Genomic DNA, 21,913 nt, shown 5'->3' with positions numbered 1-21,913 from the left:
CAAAAATAACCTCTATTATGATGCCTGATTCATGGTATGGAACTAATCTGTATTATGATGCCTGATTCACAGTATGTTGGAAAAGAAATATAAAATGCCTGGTAATAGAAGCTACTGAATTGTTTGTACCTGCTGTGTTATTAGATGAATCTAAGTAAAAGGTACTTGGATGTTCTTTGTAATATTCTTATTCTTGCAAATATTTTGCTAAGTTTGAAATTATCTTCAAACAAAATTGTAATTTCTTAGTCCTTTGCCAAAATTACAATGGAAGAATTTCAATTTATCTTCCAATTTTACAAAGCTCTTAAAACGTTCAGTAACTTATTCTTCATGCTCTCTCTTTGGGCCCAAGAAAATAGATAACAGTTCTCATTTATATCTTTTAATAAATGCTTACTGTGGTTATTTTATATAAGCAACTAGCATTTACTGAGAATTTACACTGCACCAGATGCTGAGTTGATGATCTTTCCTTACGTACTTATTTAACCCTGTGGACAGCCCCATGAGGGCAGTACTAGTTTACAGATGAGTAAATTCAGGCTCCACAACAGGTTGCTTAATACTTGTCTAAGATCAGTGCTGCTCTCAATATGCCAGCAAATTTGGAAAACTCAGCAGTGGCCACAGGACTGGAAAAGGTCAGTTTTCATTCCAATCCCAAAGAAAGGCAATGACAAAGAATGTTCAAACTACCACACAATTGCACTCATCTCACACGCTAGCAAAGTAATGCTCAAAATTCTCCAAGCCAGGCTTCAACAGTATGTGAACTGTGAACTTCCAGATGTTCAAGCTGGATTTAGAAAAGGCAGAGGAACCAGAGACCAAATTGCCAACATCCATTGGATCATCAAAAAAGCAAGAGATTTCCAGATAAACATCTACTTTTGCTTTATTGACTATGCCAAAGCCTTTGACTGTGTGGATCACAACAAACTGTGGAAAATTCTGAAAGAGATGGGAATACCAGACCACCTGACCTGCCTCCTGAGAAATCTGTATGCAGATCAAGAAGCAAGTTAGAACTGGACATGGAACAGCAGACTGGTTCCAAATCAGGAAAGGAGTATGTCAAAGTTATATTGCAGAGTACATCATGAGAAATGCTGGGCTGGTTGAAGAACAAGCTGGAATAAGATTGCCAGGACAAATATCAATAACCTCAGACACACAGATGATACCATCCTTATGGCAGAAAGCAAAGAACTAAAGAGCCTTTTAATGAAAGTGAAAGAGAAGAGTGAAAAAGTTGGCTTAAAATTCAACATTCAGAAAACTAAGATCATGGTATCCAGTCCCATTACGTCATGGCAAATAGATGGGGAAACAATGGAAACAGTGACAGACTTTATTTTGGGGGGCTCCAAAATCACTGCAGATGGTAATTGCACCCATGAAATTAAAAGACATTTTTCCTTGAAGAAAAGTTATGATCAATCTAGACAGCATATTAAAAAGCAGAGACATTACTTTGCCAACCAAGGTCCATCTAGTCAAAGCTATGGTTTTTCCAGTGGTCATGTATGGATGTGAGAGTTGGACTATAAAGAAAGCTGAGCGCCATAGAATTGATGCTTTTGAACTGTGGTGTTGGAGAAGACGCTTGAGAGTCCCTTGGACTGCAAGGAGATTCAACCAGTCCATCCTAAAGGAAATCAGTCCTGAATATTTATTGGAAGGACTGATGATGAAGCTGAAACTCCAATACTTTGACCACCTAATGCAAAGAACTGGCTCATTTGAAAAGACCCTGATGCTGGGAAAGATTGAAGGCAGGAGGAAAAGGGGACAACAGAGAATGAGATGGTTGGATGCCACCACTGACTCAATGGACATGAGTTTGAGTAAACTCCAGGAGTTGGTGATGGACAGGGAGGCCTGACATGCTCCAGTCTGTGGGGCTCACAAAGAGATGGACATGACTGAGCAACTAAACTGAACAAGACCCATTTCAGGCCTTTAGCCTCCAGAACTGTAAGATAGCAAATTTGTGCTATTTTAAAGCCATAGATTTGTGCTAATCTCTTACAGTAGAAAACTAATAGACTTTCAGTCTCAGATATACAAATCACTTGTTCTCTCTCACTAATGTGCTCAACCCAACTTTTACCCATAAAGAATTCTCCCTGCTGCTGTATTTACATCAGAACACAACCACCTTTGAGAGCAGGGCTAGTTTCAGTGTCCTTGGAACAACTTCTCATTTGAGATGTTCCAGAAATGAGATGGTATAGGGAGGGAAAAATAATTTAATTAATTCACAATAGGTAAGGCATCAGTAGCTGCTGGCTGTCTTTATTGCTGGATGAGTTCTTGGATAGCAAAATGTGGGCAATTACTGTTCACCCTCCATTTCTGCATGTTCCACATCCACTGGATTCAACTATCCACAGACTGGAAATATTTGAGAAAAAAAAACTTCCAGAAAGTTACAAAAAGCAAAACTTTAATTTATCCTGGAATAATCCTAAATACCTCAGTAAACAATGATATTTTAATCCTTAATAGGTACAAGTGCTGACTGGAATAAAGTAGAGATTTTTCAAAGAATCTGCTGAAGATATAAAGTTGCCTCCCTGGGTGTATAAGAGGTGTGCAACCAGGCCAGATAGGAGCTAATAACTTGTGAGATGGAGTTTAAGAATGGCCACCTTCATGACGTATTTAAAGTGATGAAAGAGAAGAATCTACAAACAATAATAGTCTACACAGCAATCTCATTCAGATTGGAGGATAAAACAAAAGCTTTCCAGGCAAGCAAAAGTTGAGAGAATTCAGCACCACCAAACCAGCTTTAGAACAAATGCTAAAGGAACTTCTCTAGGCAGGAAACATAAGAGAAGGAAAGGACCTACACAAAATAAACCCAAAGCAATTGAGAAAATGGTAATGGGATCATACATGTCAATAATTACCTTAACTGTAAATGGGTTAAATGCACCAACCGAAAGACACAGAATGACCGGGTGGAGGAGAACATGTGCATGCGTGCACTCCCACTTACCACATCACTCCGCCTAACCCCCCAAATTGTGCGTAATTATTTTATACTGCTAGGTTAATCATATTTCCATTATGGCTTGCAATTGTAATTATCTTTTTTTTTTGGTCTGGCTACTGATTGTGAAAACTGATAAACATCTTTTACTGTTGTGATTTCATAACTATTATTCACTTAATACCACTGTATCATGATTGGTCAACAGAAAATAATAGGATTCTATATCACTAAAACTACTATTTAATAGGAAAAGAAAAAGTCTTCCTCTCTGATCCCTGTCTGATGGGCATGTTCCAAGGCTTTGAGGAAGAAATGGAAGGCTTATTTATCAAAACTGAAGGTGGCTTCAAGAAAAGAGGAAAATGTAGCACTTCACGAGCAAAGAAAAAAAAAAAACTCTTAAAATATCAATAATGTCACACAAATAAAATCAAATGTAGCTGAGACAAATGTAAAATCCTACATTTGGGCTTGAAGAGTCTATTGCAGTATGAGAAAGAACTCGATAGTGGTTTGCGTGGGGGAAAAGTATTTTTGTTAACTGGGTGACATGATTGCTGAACAAGAAAAACTGACTGGTGCAATTCTTTACTGGAAAGAGGAAAGAAGTGAACAAATGAATAAAGTCTGACTCATTGGAAAAAAGAATGGCCACCTAAACTGGAACGTTCTTGAACATCAGGATTATGGGGTATCACACAACTGTGTGTTCCACTTTGTTGGACTTGCCTTCACCTGTGTCCTCTGCTTACATTTAAGGGTACTGTCCTGACCTTGGAGGGAGAAGAGGTCCTATTTTTATGTAGATTAATACCAGAGAATACTTGCTTGTTATTAGAGTAACTATGAATTCATCAGAGTTCTGGGTCCTTGAATTTTTATATTCTGTATGGGAAAAAAGATATACCTGGACGTGAGTCTGAGTGAACTCTGGGAGCTGGTGATGGACAGGGAGGCCTGGTGTGCTGCGATTCATAGGGTCGCAAAGAGTCGGACACGACTGAGCGACTGAACTGAACTGAACTGAACTGAAGTATAGTTAAGACTATTCAGACCGTCATAAAAATGTTGAATCCTATGTGACCGGGTTTGACCAGTAACTTTGAGCTATTCATCATTTCCCCGCCTGCCTGCTAAGTCCTCCAGGTGAAGTCCAACTCTTTGCGACCCCGTGGACTGGAGCCCACCAGGCTCCTCTGTCCACGGGATTCTCCAGGCAAGAATCCTGGAGTGGGTTGCCACACCCTCCTCCAAGGGATCTTCCTGACCCAGGGACTGAACCCGCGTTTCCTGTCTCTTGCGTCGGCAGGCGGGTTGTTTCACTACTAGCGCCGCCGGGGAAGCCCCCATCATTTCTCTGCTGCTGCTGCTAAGTCGCTTCAGTCGTTCCTGTCCGACTCTGTGCGACCCCATAGACGGCAGCCCACCAGGCTTCCCCGTCCCTGGGATTCTCCAGGCAAGAACACTGGAGTGGGTTGCCATTTCCTTCTCCAATGCATGAAAGTGAAAAGTGAAAGGGAAGTCGCTCAGTCGTGTCCGACTCTAGCGACCCCATGGACTGCAGCCTACCAGGCTCCTCCGTCCTTGGGATTTTCCAGGCAAATCCCCCAAATTAGAATGAGGAACTGAAAAGACTAAAAGAAGGAAAGTTCTGAAAGGAAGGCAATATTCTCTAAGGAAAAATAAACAACACTTAAGTCTATTTTTAGCAGAATCTATCACCAAGGATTAGCTCTTCCTCGCACAGAGTCAGACACGACTGAAGCGACTTAGCAGCAGCAGCAGATAGCAGATGTGGACAGTTACTGTCAGCCTTCCACTTCTGCTTGCTCCACAGTCATCAGATTCAGCCAACCACAGACTGAAATTATTCAGGAAAACATTTTCCAGAAAGTTAAAAACGCAAAACTTGGACTCCCTGGGGGTTTAGTGATTAGAAATCCGCCTGCCAATGCAGGGGACACAGGTTCAATCCCTGGTCCTGGAAGATCCAACATGCGGAGGAGCAACTAGAGGGTAGCTCCTGCTTGCCACCACTGGAGAAAGTCCATGCACAGCAAAGAAGGCCTGGCAAGGCTAAAAAATAAGTAAGTAAACAAACAAAATTTTTTAAAAAGCAAAACTTTATCACATGCTGGCAACTATTTGTACAGGATTTACATTGTATTAGGTATTATAAAGAAAGCTGAGCGCCAAAGAATTGATGCTTTTGAACTGCGGTGTTGGAGAAGACTCTTGAGAGTCCCTTGGACTGCAAGGAGGTACAATCAGTCCATCCTAAAGGAGATCAGTCCTGAATATTCATTGGAAGAACTGATGTTGAAGCTGAAACTCCAATACTTTGGCCACCTGACGCGAAGAGCTGACTCATTTGAAAAGACCCTGATGCTGGGAAAGATTGAGGGCAAGAGGAGAAGGGGGATGGCATCACCATCTCAATGGACATGAGTCTGAGTAAACTCCGGGAGTTGGTGATGGACAGGGAAGTCTGGCATGCTGTAGTCCATGGGGTTGCAAAGAGTTGGACCTGACTGAGTGACTGAACTGAACTGAACTGAACTGAGGTATTATAAGTCATCCAGAGATGATTTCAATTATATGGGAGGATGTACATAGATTATATACAAGCACTATGCCATTTTATATAACTGACTTAAGCATCTGTAGATTTGTGAGTCCACAGAGGTTCCTGGAACCAGTCCTTTGTGGATACCAAGGGACAACCATGTTGAGATCCCAATGATCATTTATTCAACATTCACTGCTGCTAAGCACTGTATTAAGCCTTTTATATAATCAGCCATTTAAATTTAACAAAAATCCAGATTATATTTCTCTTCACTATTCTCACTTATTAAGGGAGAACTAGGCTCAAAGTGACTGAATGACCTGACCAAGGACACACACAACATACGATGAGAGTCAAAATTCAAACCCAAGTCTGTTGCTCCTGTCTTGGTTCATTTTCCCCAGGACCAGACCTGAGACATGATGTGAAGGCAGGTCCTTTCTTGAGGAAGTGATCCCAGGATGCAGGCAGATGAGCAGGGGATGAAGACAGGGAAGGGAGGCAGCCAGGAAAGAGTGTGCTGTCTACCACTACAGACAACCGGGGAGCAAGTCTACCAGGAGGCTCTGGGCACCAGAGTGAGCTGCCTCAGTGTCACCCCACCTGAAGAGTGGGAGCTGCAGGATTTACCCACCAGTTCCCGCTTGTTGGTTGGTTGAGGGCTGTCCTGACTCAGGCTGAGTACACTCCTGCAGCCAGAAAGAAATCTCCTGGACAAAGAATAGCCTGTGTTTGCAGTGAGAAGACCCAGGTGCATGGACATCTCTGGATGATACTCTTCCACTCTCGCTAAGTCCAGCTACTGCCAGACCCCATGGAGGACCCAGAGAGAGACATGGATTCTCATGTGAAAATCAGTCTAGTGTGATGTCTTATCCTGTTAGCAGCCTGTTAACCCAGAAGCTGGAGTCTGGCCTCTGGCACCATGCTAAAAATATCTCCTTGCACCGTCTACTGCGGGTAGCTCCAGGGAAACAGCCAACACTTAGTTTGTATTTGTGACTCATCAGTGCCATAAAACAGACTCTCCAGCCATTTCACAGCACTGGCCAACGCATCAGCTCCAACCAGGGCCCCACAGGCTTGGTCTCCTTCATGATTCTGGTGCGTTGAGGAAATAGGTCCAAGCACCGTGGGGTACCTGGAGGCCTTTAGTGAATGCGTCCTCTGGGCTGAGTATATCATCACCCTGAGAATTCCAGGACCTCAAATCCTGGGTGAATTTCAACTTTCTGGAAAGGTCAACCTCTGCTTTCAGAGGTCTGTGGAAATCAATCAGAACTGAGTTTTGTTTTTGCTTTTTCTGAACCTGCTCACTTTACTGGTAAATGCATAGGATGTAGATTCTAGGATAATGTTTCCTAGACTTTAATGACGGAGAAGGCAATGGCACCCCACTCCAGTACTCTTGCCTAGAAAATCCCATGGATGGAGGAGCCTGGTACGCTGCAGTCCATGGGGTCGCTAAGAGTCGGGCATGACTGAGCGACTTTACTTTCACTTTTCACTTTCTTGCATTGGAGAAGGAAATGGCAACCCACTCCAGTGTTCTCGCCTGGAGAATCCCAGGGATGGAGGAGCCTAGTGGGCTGCCCTCTGCCCTCGACGGGGGTCGCACAGAGTCAGACACGGCTGAGGCGACTTAGCAGCAGCAGCAGCAGACTTTAATGTACAAGGAAGCACTGTGTGGCGACTTGTTAAAATGCAGAGTCCAGACTCAGATCTGGGCAGGGGCCTGAGCATCTGCCTTTGCAACAAGCTCCCAGGTGATGCTGCTGTTCCAGGCGCTAGGCCACACCTGGAGCAGAGAGGTGTGCGTAAGCTCCATACTCGAGCGAGTCACAAAGGGCTTCTGGAGCTGGTCTTGAAGAGGAGAAGCAGTCTTTTCAACTAGGAGAGTTGCGTGAGGTCAGAGGAATGGGCAGGCCAAGAATTTGGAGTGGTTTGGGGAAAAAAAAAGTTGAGAGGAAGACCCGGGATTCTTTCTAGAAGCATTCACAGGCCACGAGGACGGGGAACAAAGGATGCAGTGTCTGTGGGAACACTCGGGGCCCTGCCTCTTCTGAGGGCTCACGAGTGTCATTTGAGTGGAAGGTCAAACCTATAAACATCACTTAGGTTACTTTACAAGCCACAGCCTTTTAGATCTCCAGGCTCTTGAACTAGATTTTCACTTTAATAAATAAAGCAATTGCCTCTATACCTTTTAACAGTAAGAGTATTGAACCCTTGCTGGAATGAAACTTTCACATGCACGCACTCATTTCAACCTCAGCTACATAACAAGACACCTACCAATTGCCCCTTGCTCCAGATGAAGCAAAAAGGCACGTGGTGGTGAGGTGACTTGTTCAGAGACAGAGCTGGAAAGAGGCAGAGATGAGATGTAAATCAAGGAGGGGTCTGAGTTCAGAGTTCCCCTTTGAAACACAATGAACTTAGACCTCCTTTCCACTCCATGCCTCCCCCGATGGAAGGGTGATGTACGCAATAGGCTGCGGCTTCCATCTCTTATGCAACTCTCCCGGGTCAGGGCAGCTGGGTCAGGCGGAGGCAGGCAGCACTCACTGGGCACCTTTGGCTGCCCCATGACCTGAAACATAGCATCTAGGTGCTGACTCAGGCTCCCACATTGCTCCCCGAGTCAAGGCTCACCTTCCTGCCCTGATCCCACTCACCCAAGGATCCCACTCAGTCTATTCCCACAGGCCCTTGCCTGAGGATCCAAGACCTCCCTGCTGTATCAGGCCCCGAACCTGAGTGCATGGGACACCCTGTCCCTTTATGCAGACTCTGTCTGCTCATCTCATGTCCCCAAGGCCAGACATTTCTGCAATGACCCTCTCCCCTGCCTCCAGCAACCAGCACACCCTCAAACCTCAACCCAACTCCTCTCCTCCCTGCTGCCCTTTGCCCTCTTCCAGGAACCTCACCTTGCTTCTTTGACTTACAAAAGGCCACGTGATACCTGCCCCATATTTATAGATCCATCCAGAAGACCTGAACCAAAGTATGTAACCAAACTGCTTTGCAAAGGCATCACTTCTCCAGGACATCAGAAATGCCCTCACCGATCTTGCGGAGGAGACTCCATAAATGTGACTTGAGAAGAACATTTGCTTTGCTTGCCAGAAGTGGCCATTATGATCATGTTTCCCCCCAAAGGCTACACAAGGGAGCAGTCCCCCCCAAACCGTCTTATAAGTAAGACTAGGGAACTTCCCTGGAGGTTCAGTGGTTAAGACTTCCCCTTCCAATGCAGGTGGTGCAGGTTCCGTACCTGGTCCGGGAGTTAAGATCCACATGCCCTGTGGATCTTCACCAGAACTTAAAACAGAAGCAATATTGTAACAGATTGAATAAAGACTTTAAAAATCGTCCACACACACACACACAAAGTCTTTTAAAAGAATAATTTATCATCAGTCACAGTTGCTTTAAGTATCTGTTGCTTGATAGTTCACATTTGGGCTCAATATTGGAGGAAGCCACTGAGTGTCTCTGCAGGAACCCAAGGACGTGGGGCGGGGGGTTAGGGGATGGGTGGGCGGAAGAATTAGAAAGAGAAACAAGTAGCATTTCTTCATCATCCAACCATCTTTTCACTTAAGAAGCAGTTATTGAGCTGCTGAGTATCTTTTGTCTGTAGGCATGAAAAGATTTGGGCAAGCATCCCACAGAGCAGGGAGCCAGAGGATGTATCCAAATGCACTGCAGGCAGGTTTCCTGGAGCTCTGGGGGGTGGAGGTGAATTGCCAGCACACTGGGCAGCGTCTGGGAAGCACAGCCTTCCATGCGGCCCCCACTGCGGCCCGGGATGAGCCAGCAGGGCGGGGCAGTGAGGGATGGCTGGGGACAAAGTTCTCCTGTCTCAACAAAAGCTCAGTTGCACAAGAGATGAAGAAAGAGGCGGCTGTGGCAGGAGAAACCGTGTCGGCACTGTACAAGGGAGTTAAAAAGAGGCCAGGGACCCAGTTCTAATCTCTAGGAAGAGGCTCTTTGAATTACACCGAACCTGCCTTCTGAGATGATTACGGCTTCTTTGCAATCGTCTTTGACTTGGGCTCTCTTCTCAGTGTCTGTGTAGATCCCAGAAGCTTGCTGATATTATCAGGACTTTGAATTCAAAAACAGGTGCAGGAGCTGACACAGACAGTCATTGCCACCTAAAGCTGGTTGGCGCTTTGGGCACAAAGATGGGCTCTTCCTGGGATTTACTAATTCCTTAACTGGTGACAAACTAGGGCAGCTTCGAGCCAGAATGTAGCCCCCAGGCTACATCTCATCACCCACCATGCCAGCTCCCTTCTCTCATCCTGTCACAAACCAAAGGAACCCACCTTGATGAGCCAGGTGTGGTGGTGAATAACATCTCAGGCATTGTTGTTACTCAACGTTGTGATGATTGCAAGTCCACAGTGTGTCATTATGACTTTGTAACAACACAGTACGATAGCACCCTGTGGGTGCACCTGGACAGCGTCAAATGTACTCTTTTAATTTCCCTAACTCAAGTTTTTTTTTATACTCTGACCAGAAACTGATTTGTTTAGTCTGAATCTTTTTTTTTGGCTTTGTTTTGGGTTTTATTGGTTTGACAAACTTCTGACTTTAGTTTGCTTATCTGAAAACAGCCAAAACCTAATTGTTCTTGCCTACTTCTCAGAGGTGTCATAGGGATTAACATAATGTGAGTATAAGTACTTTAATAAGTATTATTATTCAAAAATCCCTTGCAGATGTTAGCACATGATTTGCTGAAACAGTAGACTCTCGTAACGCCTGCAGAACATAAGCCATAATCCCCTGAATCCTACAGGTCTGTAACCCACACTGTAGAATTATACAGTAAGAACCTGAGAATCAGAATGTTACCATGTTACCAGATGTTACCATGGGTCCAGAATCCTACAGTGAGTGAGGTCATACCTCTCTGTGTCTAGCCTCAGTGATTCTGTAAAGAGGTTAGCTAGTTTATCCCCCAAGGGGGAAACATGACTGACTGATTCTCCCTTTGCGCGAGGATGGTGGGTGGACACCAGGGGTCTTCTCAAGTTCTGCTAAAAACTTCTCCCCAAAGAGCTGTCCATTCATGACAAACACGATGAGTTCCCTGCTGTCTGCAAAATGTGGCAAACACATCGATGGCATTTGCAGGCTGTCTGATATTAGAAGAATGGATGGAAACGTTTCTTTTCCTTAGCGGTGTTGACTTAAACTCCCAAACTCAGCCTCTAAGATGTATGTGACCTTTTTGACTGCATGCTGCTGCTGCTGCTGCTGCTGCTAAGTTGCTTCAGTCGTGTCCGACTCTGTGCGACCCCATAGACGGCAGCCCACTAGGCTCCTCCGTCCCTGGGATTCTCCAGGCAAGAATACTGGAGTGGGTTGCCATTTCCTTCTCCATGAAGAGTATGATAATCTAGGCATGTGCAGGTTTTTCAAAAGCTTAGAATATCGATTTTTTTCCATTACAAATATAGAGTGTGATAAACTTTGATGTTCATCTACAGTGGTGATATCCCCACTAAGACAGCAGTCATCATTCTATTCTTCTCCAGAAGTTTGCCTCTTTGCAATCTCCCATCTCTTCCCTAGGCAACTAACTACTGGGAGAATATTGATTTTTAAATGACTTATAATTTAGTTCACTTGGGTTTTCTTTTATTACTGGAATCACATTCATCATGTATTATTTCTGTATAAAGACTTGTAAATTCCAAGTCCCAGGAGGAAAAGCCCTTTAAACAGTTCTGCTTAGACTCATCATCTCTTTATTCTCTGAATCATCATCTCTTTATTCTCTTCCAAGACTAACTGGCCTTCAGCGGCTTACAGGAAAGGGAGCTGGTTTCTCCAAGCACAAGGGTTCCTTCAACACTTTAGGAGCCCAGCTGAAAGCAAAAAGTCAATAAAAGTGAAGGGCTGTTATCCCTGAAATTCTCAAAGAAAGCTGCTTTTTGTTTCCTTGGCTGCCCTCTAGTGATCAATGATGCAGAAACATACTGCATCTTAGGTCATGACTCAGATGTATCTGCCTGTCTTTATACAGAGTGAAGTAAGCCAGAAGGAAAAACATAAATACAGTATACTAACGCATATATATGGAATTTAGAAAGATGGTAACAATAACCCGGTGTACGAGACAGCAAAAGAGACACTGATGTATAAAACAGTCTTATGGACTCTGTGGGAGAGGGAGAGGGTGGGAAGATTTGGGAGAATGGCATTGAAACATGTAAAATATCATGTAAGAAACGAGTTGCCAGTCCAGGTTCGATGCACGATACTGGATGCTTGGGGCTAGTGCACTGGGACGACCCAGAGGGATGGTATGGGGAGGGAGGAGGGAGGAGGGTTCAGGATGGGGAACACATATATACCTGTGGCGGATTCATTTTGATATTTGGCAAAACTAATACAATTATGTAAAGTTTGAAAATAAAATAAAATTAGAAAAAAAAAAACAAAAGCTAAAAAGACAGTTACTTAAAGAAATACTACTGCAAGCATGAGGAAACTGTCCTTACTGATAATTCATATTTATATCCCAAAGTGTCATTCCCTTTCCTGTTTCCTGGTCTACAATCCTTTCTGTGAAAAGATAAAGGATTCAACTATTACATAGCAAATTAGCTCTAACACAGCATTGCTGCTACTGCTGCTGCTGCTGCTAAGTCACTTCAGTCGTGTCCGACTCTGTGCGACCCCATAGACGGAAGCCCACCAGGCTCCCCCGTCCCTGGGATTCTCCAGGAAAGAACACTGGAGTGGGTTGCCATTTCCTTCTCCAATGCATGAAAGTGAAGTGAAAGTGAAGTTGAACACTGAGCATTAGGACTAGGCTAAAAGGATGAATAAGATAAGGTCCCTGCCTTCCCTGGAGGATAGACGTGAACTCAAATAATGAGCAATGTGATGAGTGCTTAAAAATAGAATAGACGAGACTGTATCTGTTTTCTGGATAAGTTCATTTCTGTTGCTTTTTAGATTCCACACATAAGTGATGTCATATGGCATTTGTCTTTGTCTGACTTACTTCACTTAATATGCTAATCTCTACATCCATCCATGTTGCTGCAAATGGCATTATTACAGCTGAGTAGTATTCCATTGTGTATGTTTACCACATCATCTTAAACAACAAAGTCCCACTGTAGCGCACAGGAGACTATGTTCAACAGCCTGATAGACCATAATGGAAAAGATTATAAAAAGGAATGCATATATGTATAACTGGAGAAGGCAATTTATATATATAAATCATTAAGGACACAAGGAAGAAAGAAAGCCTGCTGTATTGGCCAAAAGAGCTCTAGTGGAGTCTTGCGTGATGGGTGGATGTTCTCCAAACAGACAAGAGAGGGAAAGTGTGTAAGACAGATGAGAGGCTGTGTGTTGAAGAATATTGAGAAATAATATCAGGAAGATAGCCAGGAGCTAGGTTAGGAAGGGCCTTTGGGAGGCTGCGTTCATTTGCTGTTCCTGCAACAAACAGCCTCGAACCCTCAGTAGCACCCAGTAAATATCCCCTGATTTTTCACACGTGACTGAAGATGGGCTGGGCTAACTGTCCTACTTGGGCCCCTCCTGGGACCAGCTGGGCTAGCCCTGGGAGTGTTCTTTTCCTGTTACTGGCAGAAGCACAAGAGGAAAAGCAGAAACACAGAAGGTCTCTTCAGGCCATACTCAGAACTCGCCTGCTGTCTCTTCCCTGGATCCTATTAGCCAAACCAAGTCATTGGCTGAACCCAAGTCAGAAGCAGGAAAACATCCTCCACCTCTTTAGTGGGAGGGCTGTGAGCTTACATGTCAAAGGACTCGAATGTGCGGAGGGTAGGAATTAGGGCCAATAATAGCACCTGCCGCAAGTTCTACCTTGGAAATGCTGGGTTTGAGGTCATTATGCATTTTTCTAAACTGTGGTTGGAAAATGTAGCTCAAAATACAGATCTTCTGTATAGGAATGGAGTCTAGATAACAGTGGATACGTGTATAAGTATGCTTGATTCATTTTGCTATACAGCAGAAACTAACACAGCATTGTAAATCAGCTATACTTCAGTTAAAAAGTTAATTTAAAAATGTTAAAATCAAAGTAGAGAATTTTCATTGAAAAAAAAAAAAAAAAGGATTGGCTTTGGGTGATGGATCCAGGAGTCTCAAGACCCCATGCACCAGACTTGTGGACCCCCTCCCATGGCAACTAGTCCAGAACCTCTAGGGCTGAGACTGGGGGTGTGCACGTTAACCAGGTCCCCAGACGATGCTTCATATTGTCTGAAGTCTGAGCCCCCCTGGTAGATAAGTGACATGAAAATGACACTGCCTTAAAGTTTTGAAGCAAACCTGGGACCGCTTTACTCCAGAGTGTGGCCTCCACGCCGCATCCATTCACCCACCCCCCAAAGCCTAGGCAGTGAGATCCCTGCCGGCCAAACACGCTGCCACTCCAGCAAACCCAGCTAAACTCTTCCAAGATGGTGCATAAAGGATCGACTGGTGAGTGTTAGATGATGACATCTCTCCAGGCTAGCTTTAACCTGGCAACAAATCTTCAGCCTAAGAAATGCATTTCGTGCATTTTTTCAATCTCTAAAAGGCGCCATGGAAGAGCTTGTGAAACCATGTATCAATACCTCCACTAGAGGCTTATTCTCCCTGCTTGGAAACCCAACTTCTCATCTTGTCAGAGTTAAATTTTACTAAGAAATAGACTGCTCTCTCCCCTCCAGTTGTTCTCTGATTCCAGCTTTGCTCTCTGAAAATTCAGGCCCAAGCCTGAGTGTAAAATATCTGACTCCTACTCCATAATTAAAAAAAAAAAGAAGGAAGAAAAGAAAAACCCTTTCATGACTCCAAATTTTTTGTATTATTTAAAGACGTGCAGAGCCTAGAGAAGCTCCTGAGAGATGCAGTCATCTACGGCCAGCCTCGAACCCGCAGAGCTTGGAGAAAGATTCTCATCCTAGTGGAGGGCATCTACAGGTAGGTGAACAACCAGAGACCTGTTCACACACTGAGGCGCACAGCAAGCTGACAAGTGGGGCAAGGCTGACCTCTCCTAGTGAAAGAGACAAACGAATGAGATAAAGGGGAGAGGAAGGGACCTGAGCCAAAGCCACCAATGTGAGCTGTCAGGGGTTGGCTCACCTGACCTGTCCATGACCATACATATGGTGCAGCACCTCAGAGGCTGGTGTACTGGAGAAAGTGTCTTCAGAAATGTCCTGACTAATGGTGCTAGCTTGCATTGATTCCTCCCACTACCCTAGGCTGCCCCACAGTTTCAAAGACCTCTGGGGCTGGGTTACTCAACTTCAGAACACTCTTTGCCTTTACGACAAAGGCAAGAAAGTAGGTACCGCTGATGGGAGCTCAGCTGCCCCTAATTCAACAGTGCACCCAAAGTCTAGTTGCTCCTTGAACTTGGCCAATAGTTGGCATCAGAACACAAAAGGCCTGCACATTTTCCTCAAGGTAAGGCTAACCCGGAGCGCAATTCTTGATTCAGAGCTGGGAAGAGGAGATGGTTTTTGCATCTGAAGACATGTTCAGTCTTCTCTCAGCTTGTGGGCTGAGCAGACACAACATCCTCTAAGCCGGTCAGAACTGCACTTTCATACTGAGGGTTGCAATTGAATTTGCTTCATTCTCCAAATTGATGATTGTTACTAAAGTCGAAATTGCCCCAAACCCGGCTTCTGTCGGATGCCCTAATCCATGAGTCAACGAAGTTGCTCATTCCTAAATCAATGCTCAGTCCTAAAGTCAGAAGAATCAAGGGTGATACTTCCAATGATATAATTATGGAAAGATAAACAATATTTCAAGGAAGGGAGTGAGGGCTTAAATTCCCAACAAGAGGGAATGTGGTTGCGAAGGAAGTCTGCCATCAGGAGCAGCATTTCTTCCCGTTCCCAAGGGCACCACCCGAGCATACCTGTCAATTGTCAGTTGTCACAGCCACAACAGAGCACTGCTGGCCCCAGGTGGGCAGAGGCCAGGGATGATGCCAACCCCCTTACAGCACACGGGGTGGGCCCTGCAATATGCTCAACATGCCAACGGTAACAAGGGTGAGAAGCCCTGCTGTAGACTCATGTAACCAACCACAGGCCCGGAACTTGCGACTTTTAGGAAATAATCTCGATTTGACTCTCAGGCTGTCACGACCTCCAACTTGGGTCTTTCTCCCTGTGAGATCTGTGCCAGATGCCAGCCTGGGAGGAGAGCCCTTATCTAAACACCTGTCAGTCAGGCCTGGACTGGTGGGAGGGTGGATCAGCTGAGCCAGAGATGGGCATCTCCCTGAAGCAGAATAACAGAACCCAATTGCAAACAAACAGAACTCAGCTCCACTAAAAGGAAGTTGTGTGTTCTGAGTACTTTGATTATGGCTGAATTAAGCGGACCACCGGCATTTCACTGTCAAATAGTCCCATCAGTTACAGAAAGAAACCCCTTGGTAATGGCTGTGCTGGGGCTGGGTCCTACCTGATATCAGCAAAATCAGCAATCAACAAATGCACCGCTACTTCCCAGAGATGTATTATGGGTGTATACCTTGTTAACATCCACGTGAATCTTCCTTAGAATTTTCACTCTCAGATCCTTTTAATTTCTGTCTGTGGTTTGCCCCATGGGCAAAGTCCCCCTACCACAGACAGCTCACATAAATCAATTTTTTCAAAACTCCCCAAAAGAGTAGTTAGCCAAATCAGTCTCAAGGTAGTTATCAAGGTAGAAAAGTCTAGATACCAAATCCTAGAAGTCAATAAACTCCACAACAGCAGGTATAATAATAGTAGTAATAGCAATGATACTACCACCATCCATAGATCATGAAAGTATTAATATGTATATAGAGAAGACAGGGGAGTCAGGATTTGGAGGGAGGCCTGGATGTGGGCACAGATCCTGTGTTGCTGCCTATAGCTATGTGTCCTTCATAGAATTCCTTTGTAAAAATTAAATGAGATCATACATGCCAGTGCTTGGCAGAAGCCCAGCCCAGAGTAAACCCACAATCAAGGATAGCAGTCCTCATCATTAAATTTATTTTCAGTTGAGGAAGACACAGTTCAGAAAACAGTAAGCCATCTGCATGGTGAAGCTATCTGACACCTGGAGAATGGGTGTCAGAGGACAAAGTATGCATTTATCAAGTGCCTACGCATTGACGCATTAAACATTTCATGTGGGGGGCACCACCAGTACTCTTGAGGGTATTGTGAGGATGGAGGCACTCAGGTTCCAAGATCTAGATAACTTGCCCCAGGGAAGGTAACTGAGATAAAGCAGAACTGGGATTCAAACCAGGTGGCTCTGCAGGGATAGAGACCCAATAACCAAAGAGTCTGCCCATGTGCCCGCATCCGATGAAGTGAACGTGGAAAATGCAGAGGCATCCATTTGACCTTCCTCATCAACCCATTTAGGGCTTAGTTTCTTTATCTGTAAAATAGCGAGATCGAAGTCTAGAGTTCCATGATCTGGGGTTCAGAAGTACAATAGTATTGTTTTGATGTTCTCATCTGCATTTTCCTTATTTTTAAAGTCGTTCTCTTCTAGTTTTGTGTTTCTGGGAAGCCCAGTAGTCCATTCATGGTGGTCGAGAAGTTTTAAAATCATTCAAATATACACTACAGTCAGGGAAAGTGAAAAGTGTTAGTCTCTCAGTCATGTCCAACTCTTTGCAACACCATGGACTGTAGCCTGCCAGGCTCGTCTGTCCCTGGAATTCTCCAGGCAAGAATACTGGAGTGGATATCCATTCCCTTCTCCAGGGGGTCTTCTGACCCAGGGATCTCATCTGTGTCTCCTACACTGTGGGCAGTTTCTTTACTGCCTGAGCCACCAAGGAAACATTAGAAATGGGAGATGGGTCCAAAATAACCTTGGATATAAACCAGTATAGCTGGAGCCTAAATTTTCTAAATAAAATTAATCAAGAAATACTATCTAGTCATATCCAAAGCTACATATATAAACAAATGTTGGAATCTCAGCATGCCATTGTCTCTAAGAATATAAGCCATTCTCTTGACCCAAATAATGTAAGTTTAAGAACTGAGAACTTCAGTAGTAAAGTCTAACCTCTATCCCTATGGTATAAATGAATAAAGACAAAGGAAAAGAAAACAGTAGTTACTTGATTTTTAATTAATTTCAGCTCCTTTTTTTTTTTCTCCTCTCTTTCCACCTTTCTTCTCTTGGATTATACTCTGGGCCCACCAAGGAGATTTTTCCAAGGAGATTTTTGTTGTAAGTTGGCAAACCAGTGGCTTAATTCCCAGTCATGCCAGTGGGTAATATGGTTTAAACACAGAGGAGAAGGTGGTGAGAGGGAGATTTAAAAAAGGAGTCTTGTCACTTAGCTAATACATTATGTAACAGAAAAGATATAAAGAGATTATTCATTGGCTTACTGGTTTAAGAATAATCCAAATCCCTGCAGAGAGATTTCAATTAACAAGTGAAATTATTTTTACCTACGGTTGTATTTTAGTTTTGTTTTGTTTTGTTTTTCCCCTCTATTGAAACCAAAAGAAAATATGACCTTCCACTCAAGAAGAAAATACTGTTCTTAGGTTTGTTTGTTTGTTTTTCATCATTTTTGGCACAGTATTCTTTGACAGCAATTTTAATAACATAGATAGCCTTTTCAAGTACAAACCAAACTCAATATACCACTATGGGGAAAGATTCAATTCAAATTTTGTCACATTGAGAAAATGAAAACTTATTGTGGATGAATATCACTCTTTATAAAAACTGAGTTTTCTCTAGAACTCTTGTGTGCCCTGCATTAACTCCTGGAATCAGCAGTATTGCTGAGTCATTAATCTTTGAGGAAGAAATATAAACCAGGTAGACAGACTCCTAACATCAGCTAGACCAGCACCAGCAAAGATGACTAATTAGCTGCCTAGAGTGTCTGCAAAGTGTTCAGTGTGAACTCTGGATCCTGCCAAACTCAGTTCCAGAACAAAAAATGGCTATTTGTGACATGTCAGGTTTTTAGTGTGTTTGTGTTACCAACTTACAACATTTTAAAAGGTAAGAAGAAGGTTCTAGAATTTTGAGGGCATCCATCCATGTACTGGGTATGACACCCATATGCCTCCTTCCTGAGTCAACACAGAGGGCTCCCAATTTCTCAAATGAGGCCCCAGTGCTACCATTTCCTCCTAAGCTCCTCCTGAGGACAAGAGCAACCCAATGGGTGCCCACTATGTGTCAGACACTTTACAAGTACTATTTCTAGTAATTCACATTGAGGCTTTGTGAGCAGTGTGCTATCATTGTGTTAATTTTACACCCAAGGAAACTGAGGCAGAGAGCAGCAACTAAGTTGCCCAAGTCCTGAATTAGTAAATGATGTGACTACCACCTCAGCTTATGGGGTCAGAGGGCTGGACTCACCATCAATGGCAATAACTTTAACAAGCAATTACTCTAAGAAAATACTGGAATTAACTTGCAAACTTAAGTAAGAGAAGATGACTCTATGATCTTCGTGTTGTTAAAATCTGAAAGCATCCATTCAGAATGACCTTGTGAAAAGCACAAATAAGATGGACTTCATTAAAATTAAGAACTTCAGCTCTGCAAGAGAATATCTAGAGTGTTAGAAGGCAAGTCACAGACTGGGGGAAATACTTGCAAAAGATCTGATAAAGCACTGCTATCTAAAAGATGCAAGGAGGAGAATGCTTAGAACTCAACAATAAGAAAACAAACAACTGAATTTAAAAAATGGGCCGAAGACCTTAACATACACCTTACCAAAGAAGCTGTGCAGATAAAAATAAGCACGGGAAAGGATGCTTCACATCGTATGCCATCAGAGAAAATGCAAATTAAAACAATGAGATACCACTACACCTATTAGAAGGCTGAAATCTGGAACACTGACAACAGTAAGTGCTGGTGAGAATATGCAGGAACCCAGAGCTCCCACTCACTGGTGGTGGGAATGCAAAGTGGTCCCGTCACTTTAGATGGCAGTTTTGTGGTTTCTTACCAACATACTCTTACCATAAAATCCAGCAATCTTGCTCCTTGGTATTTACCCAAAGGAGCTGAAAACTTCTGTTCTCTCAAAACCCTGCACACAGATGTTTGTAGCATCTTTATGTATAATCGCCAAAACTTGGAAGCAACCAAAGTGTCTTTCAATCAGCAAAACTGGTGGTGCATTCAGACAGTGGAATTGTAGCACTAAAAAGAAATGAGCTATAGTCATGAAAAGACACAGAGAAAATCTAAATGCATTTTACTAACTGAAAGAAGCCAATCTGAAAACATCACATAGCGTATGATTCCAGCTATATAATGTTCTGGAAAAGGCAGAACTATGAAAACAGCTAAAAGATCCCTGGATGCCAGCAGTTGGGTGGAGAGATGGATAAACAGGTGAAGCACAGCAGATATTTTAGGGCAAAAAAAAAAAAAGTAGTATGTATTATAATGACAGGTACACATCATTATGCATTGGTCCAAACCCATAGAGTGTATGATGATGAAACTCAGCCCCTGTGCACTGCTGCTAAATTGAATCTCAGAGACAGAGTTTTGGATGGAGTAGAAAGGAATAGCTCTATTGCTTTGCCAGGCAAAGTGGGACGCAAGGGGATAATGCCCTTAAAACTGTGGGTCCCAACCTGGGGGGATTTGGTGAGGAGTTTTACAGCAGTGGTTCCAAGGCAGGGTTCTGGGGGTCAGGGTGTGTGTGCAGGGCCTGTATTCTGGCCTCAGGTGGTCTCCTGATGAGGGCATCACTCTGTGACCTCGGGAATGAAGAATGTGTCATCAAGTATTTAACATCCTCCACCTGGGGGTTTTAATTCTGCAGAAGAGCTCAAAGACACTGTGTGTGTCCCTTGAGGCAGAACCAGAACCCAGCCCCAAGGCTGCTCTGTTGTCTCTTGACTGCTCTTCCCTGCACCCCGTCCCTTCCCTGATTAGCAGCTTATGGGCTCCCTGGTGGCTCAGATGGTAAAGAATCTGCCTGCAACACAGGAGATCTGGGTTTGTTCCCTGGGTCGGGAAGATCCCCTGGAGAAGGGCGTGGCAACCCACTCCAGTATTCTGGCCTGGAGAATCCCATGGACACAGCAGCTTGGCAGGCTACAGTCCATGGGGTCACAAGTCAGACACGACCGAGTGGCTAACACTTTGGAACTCAGGAAAAGTTATGAAGGCTGAAGCCTATTCCCTAGAAACAAGAAACAGGGGACAGAAAGGCTTTTGTGCCCAGGAGCCCCACAAGGCCCTGCTCAGTTTCACGAACAATGCCAAGGGTGAACTCTAGTATAAACTGCGGGCTTTAGATGGTGACTTGCCGGTGGCGGTCAACTGGCTGAAAGAAATGCACCACTTTGGTAGGTATTGTTGACAAGGGGGGAGCTTATGCCTGTGTGATGCAGACAGCATATGGGAAAACTCTATACCCTCTGCTCAGTTTTGCCGTGAACTCAAAACTGCTCTGAAAAATAAAATCCATTTAAAAAAAAAAAAAAGTGGGGCTTCCCTGGTGGCTCAGTGGTAAAGAATCTGCCTGCCGACGCAGGAGCCTTGGGCTCAATCCTTGATCCCAGAAGATCCGACACGCCACAGAGCAACTAAGCCCGTGCACCCCAACTACTGAGCCTGGGAGCCGCAACAACTGAGCCCAGGTGCCACAAGTACCGCCGCTGTCAAGGCCTGGAGCCCGCGCTGCACAACAGGAGCCACCTCCGTGAATCGCAACTAGAGAAAAGCCCGTGCGGCAATGAAGACCCAGCAGAGCCAAAGTTAAATAAATAATAGATGATTCTTTTATTTTTTTTTTGTTTTTTTTTCTATTTCTTTCTTTTTTTTTTTTTTTTTAAACTTTACATAATTGTATTAGTTTTGCCAAATATCAAAATGACCCAGAGGGATGGTATGGGGAGGGAGGAGGGAGGAGGGAGGAGGGTTCAGGATGGGGAACACATGTATAGATGATTCTTTTAAAAAGATCATCCACTCCCCATTGGTCTAGGTGACTACCCAACAGCTGGACTGTTTTGACTGAATGGACCTAACACTTAAGCTATTTTCTTAATACATTAAATTTAATAAATAAACTAAGAAGAAGAGACGGTCAAGTCTCTGTTTGCATCAGTTGACTAGTTCTTGAACTAAACTGATGGGTTCCTTGAATTGTTTGACAAGCTCCTTCATGGGGGTGAGAGTGTGAGTCTGTGTGTTTTCATAGAGCTTAGCTGACGGCGCAGTCAAAACTGTGTGGGAAAACACAGCTCACAAGATGTCCTGAGAACTGACTGAAGACAGAAGTTCTTTTAAAT

At 43.9% G+C, this 21,913-nt stretch overlaps 1 protein-coding gene across 3 annotated transcripts in view; it reads left to right on the top strand.

Moving 5' to 3' along the window:
• Window positions 1-21,913, top strand: part of SPTLC3 (serine palmitoyltransferase long chain base subunit 3) — a 156,746-nt gene that overhangs the window by 89,231 nt on the left and 45,602 nt on the right. For all 3 annotated transcript variants that reach the window (XM_086335035.1, XM_086335036.1, XM_086335037.1), the window contains exon 7: window positions 14,459-14,564. In XM_086335035.1, coding sequence (XP_086191161.1) covers window positions 14,459-14,564 — 106 coding nt within the window. The remainder of the gene's footprint in view (window positions 1-14,458; window positions 14,565-21,913) is intronic.

The sequence above is a fragment of the Bos grunniens genome, chromosome 13 (genome assembly GCF_055505025.1).
Source record: "Bos grunniens cultivar Pamir isolate PY7600 chromosome 13, Bosgru_T2T1.0, whole genome shotgun sequence".
In the NCBI taxonomy this organism is placed as follows: domain Eukaryota; kingdom Metazoa; phylum Chordata; class Mammalia; order Artiodactyla; family Bovidae; genus Bos; species Bos grunniens.
Note: the sequence above shows the minus strand (reverse complement) of the source record. Positions and strands in the feature narration are given on the sequence as shown.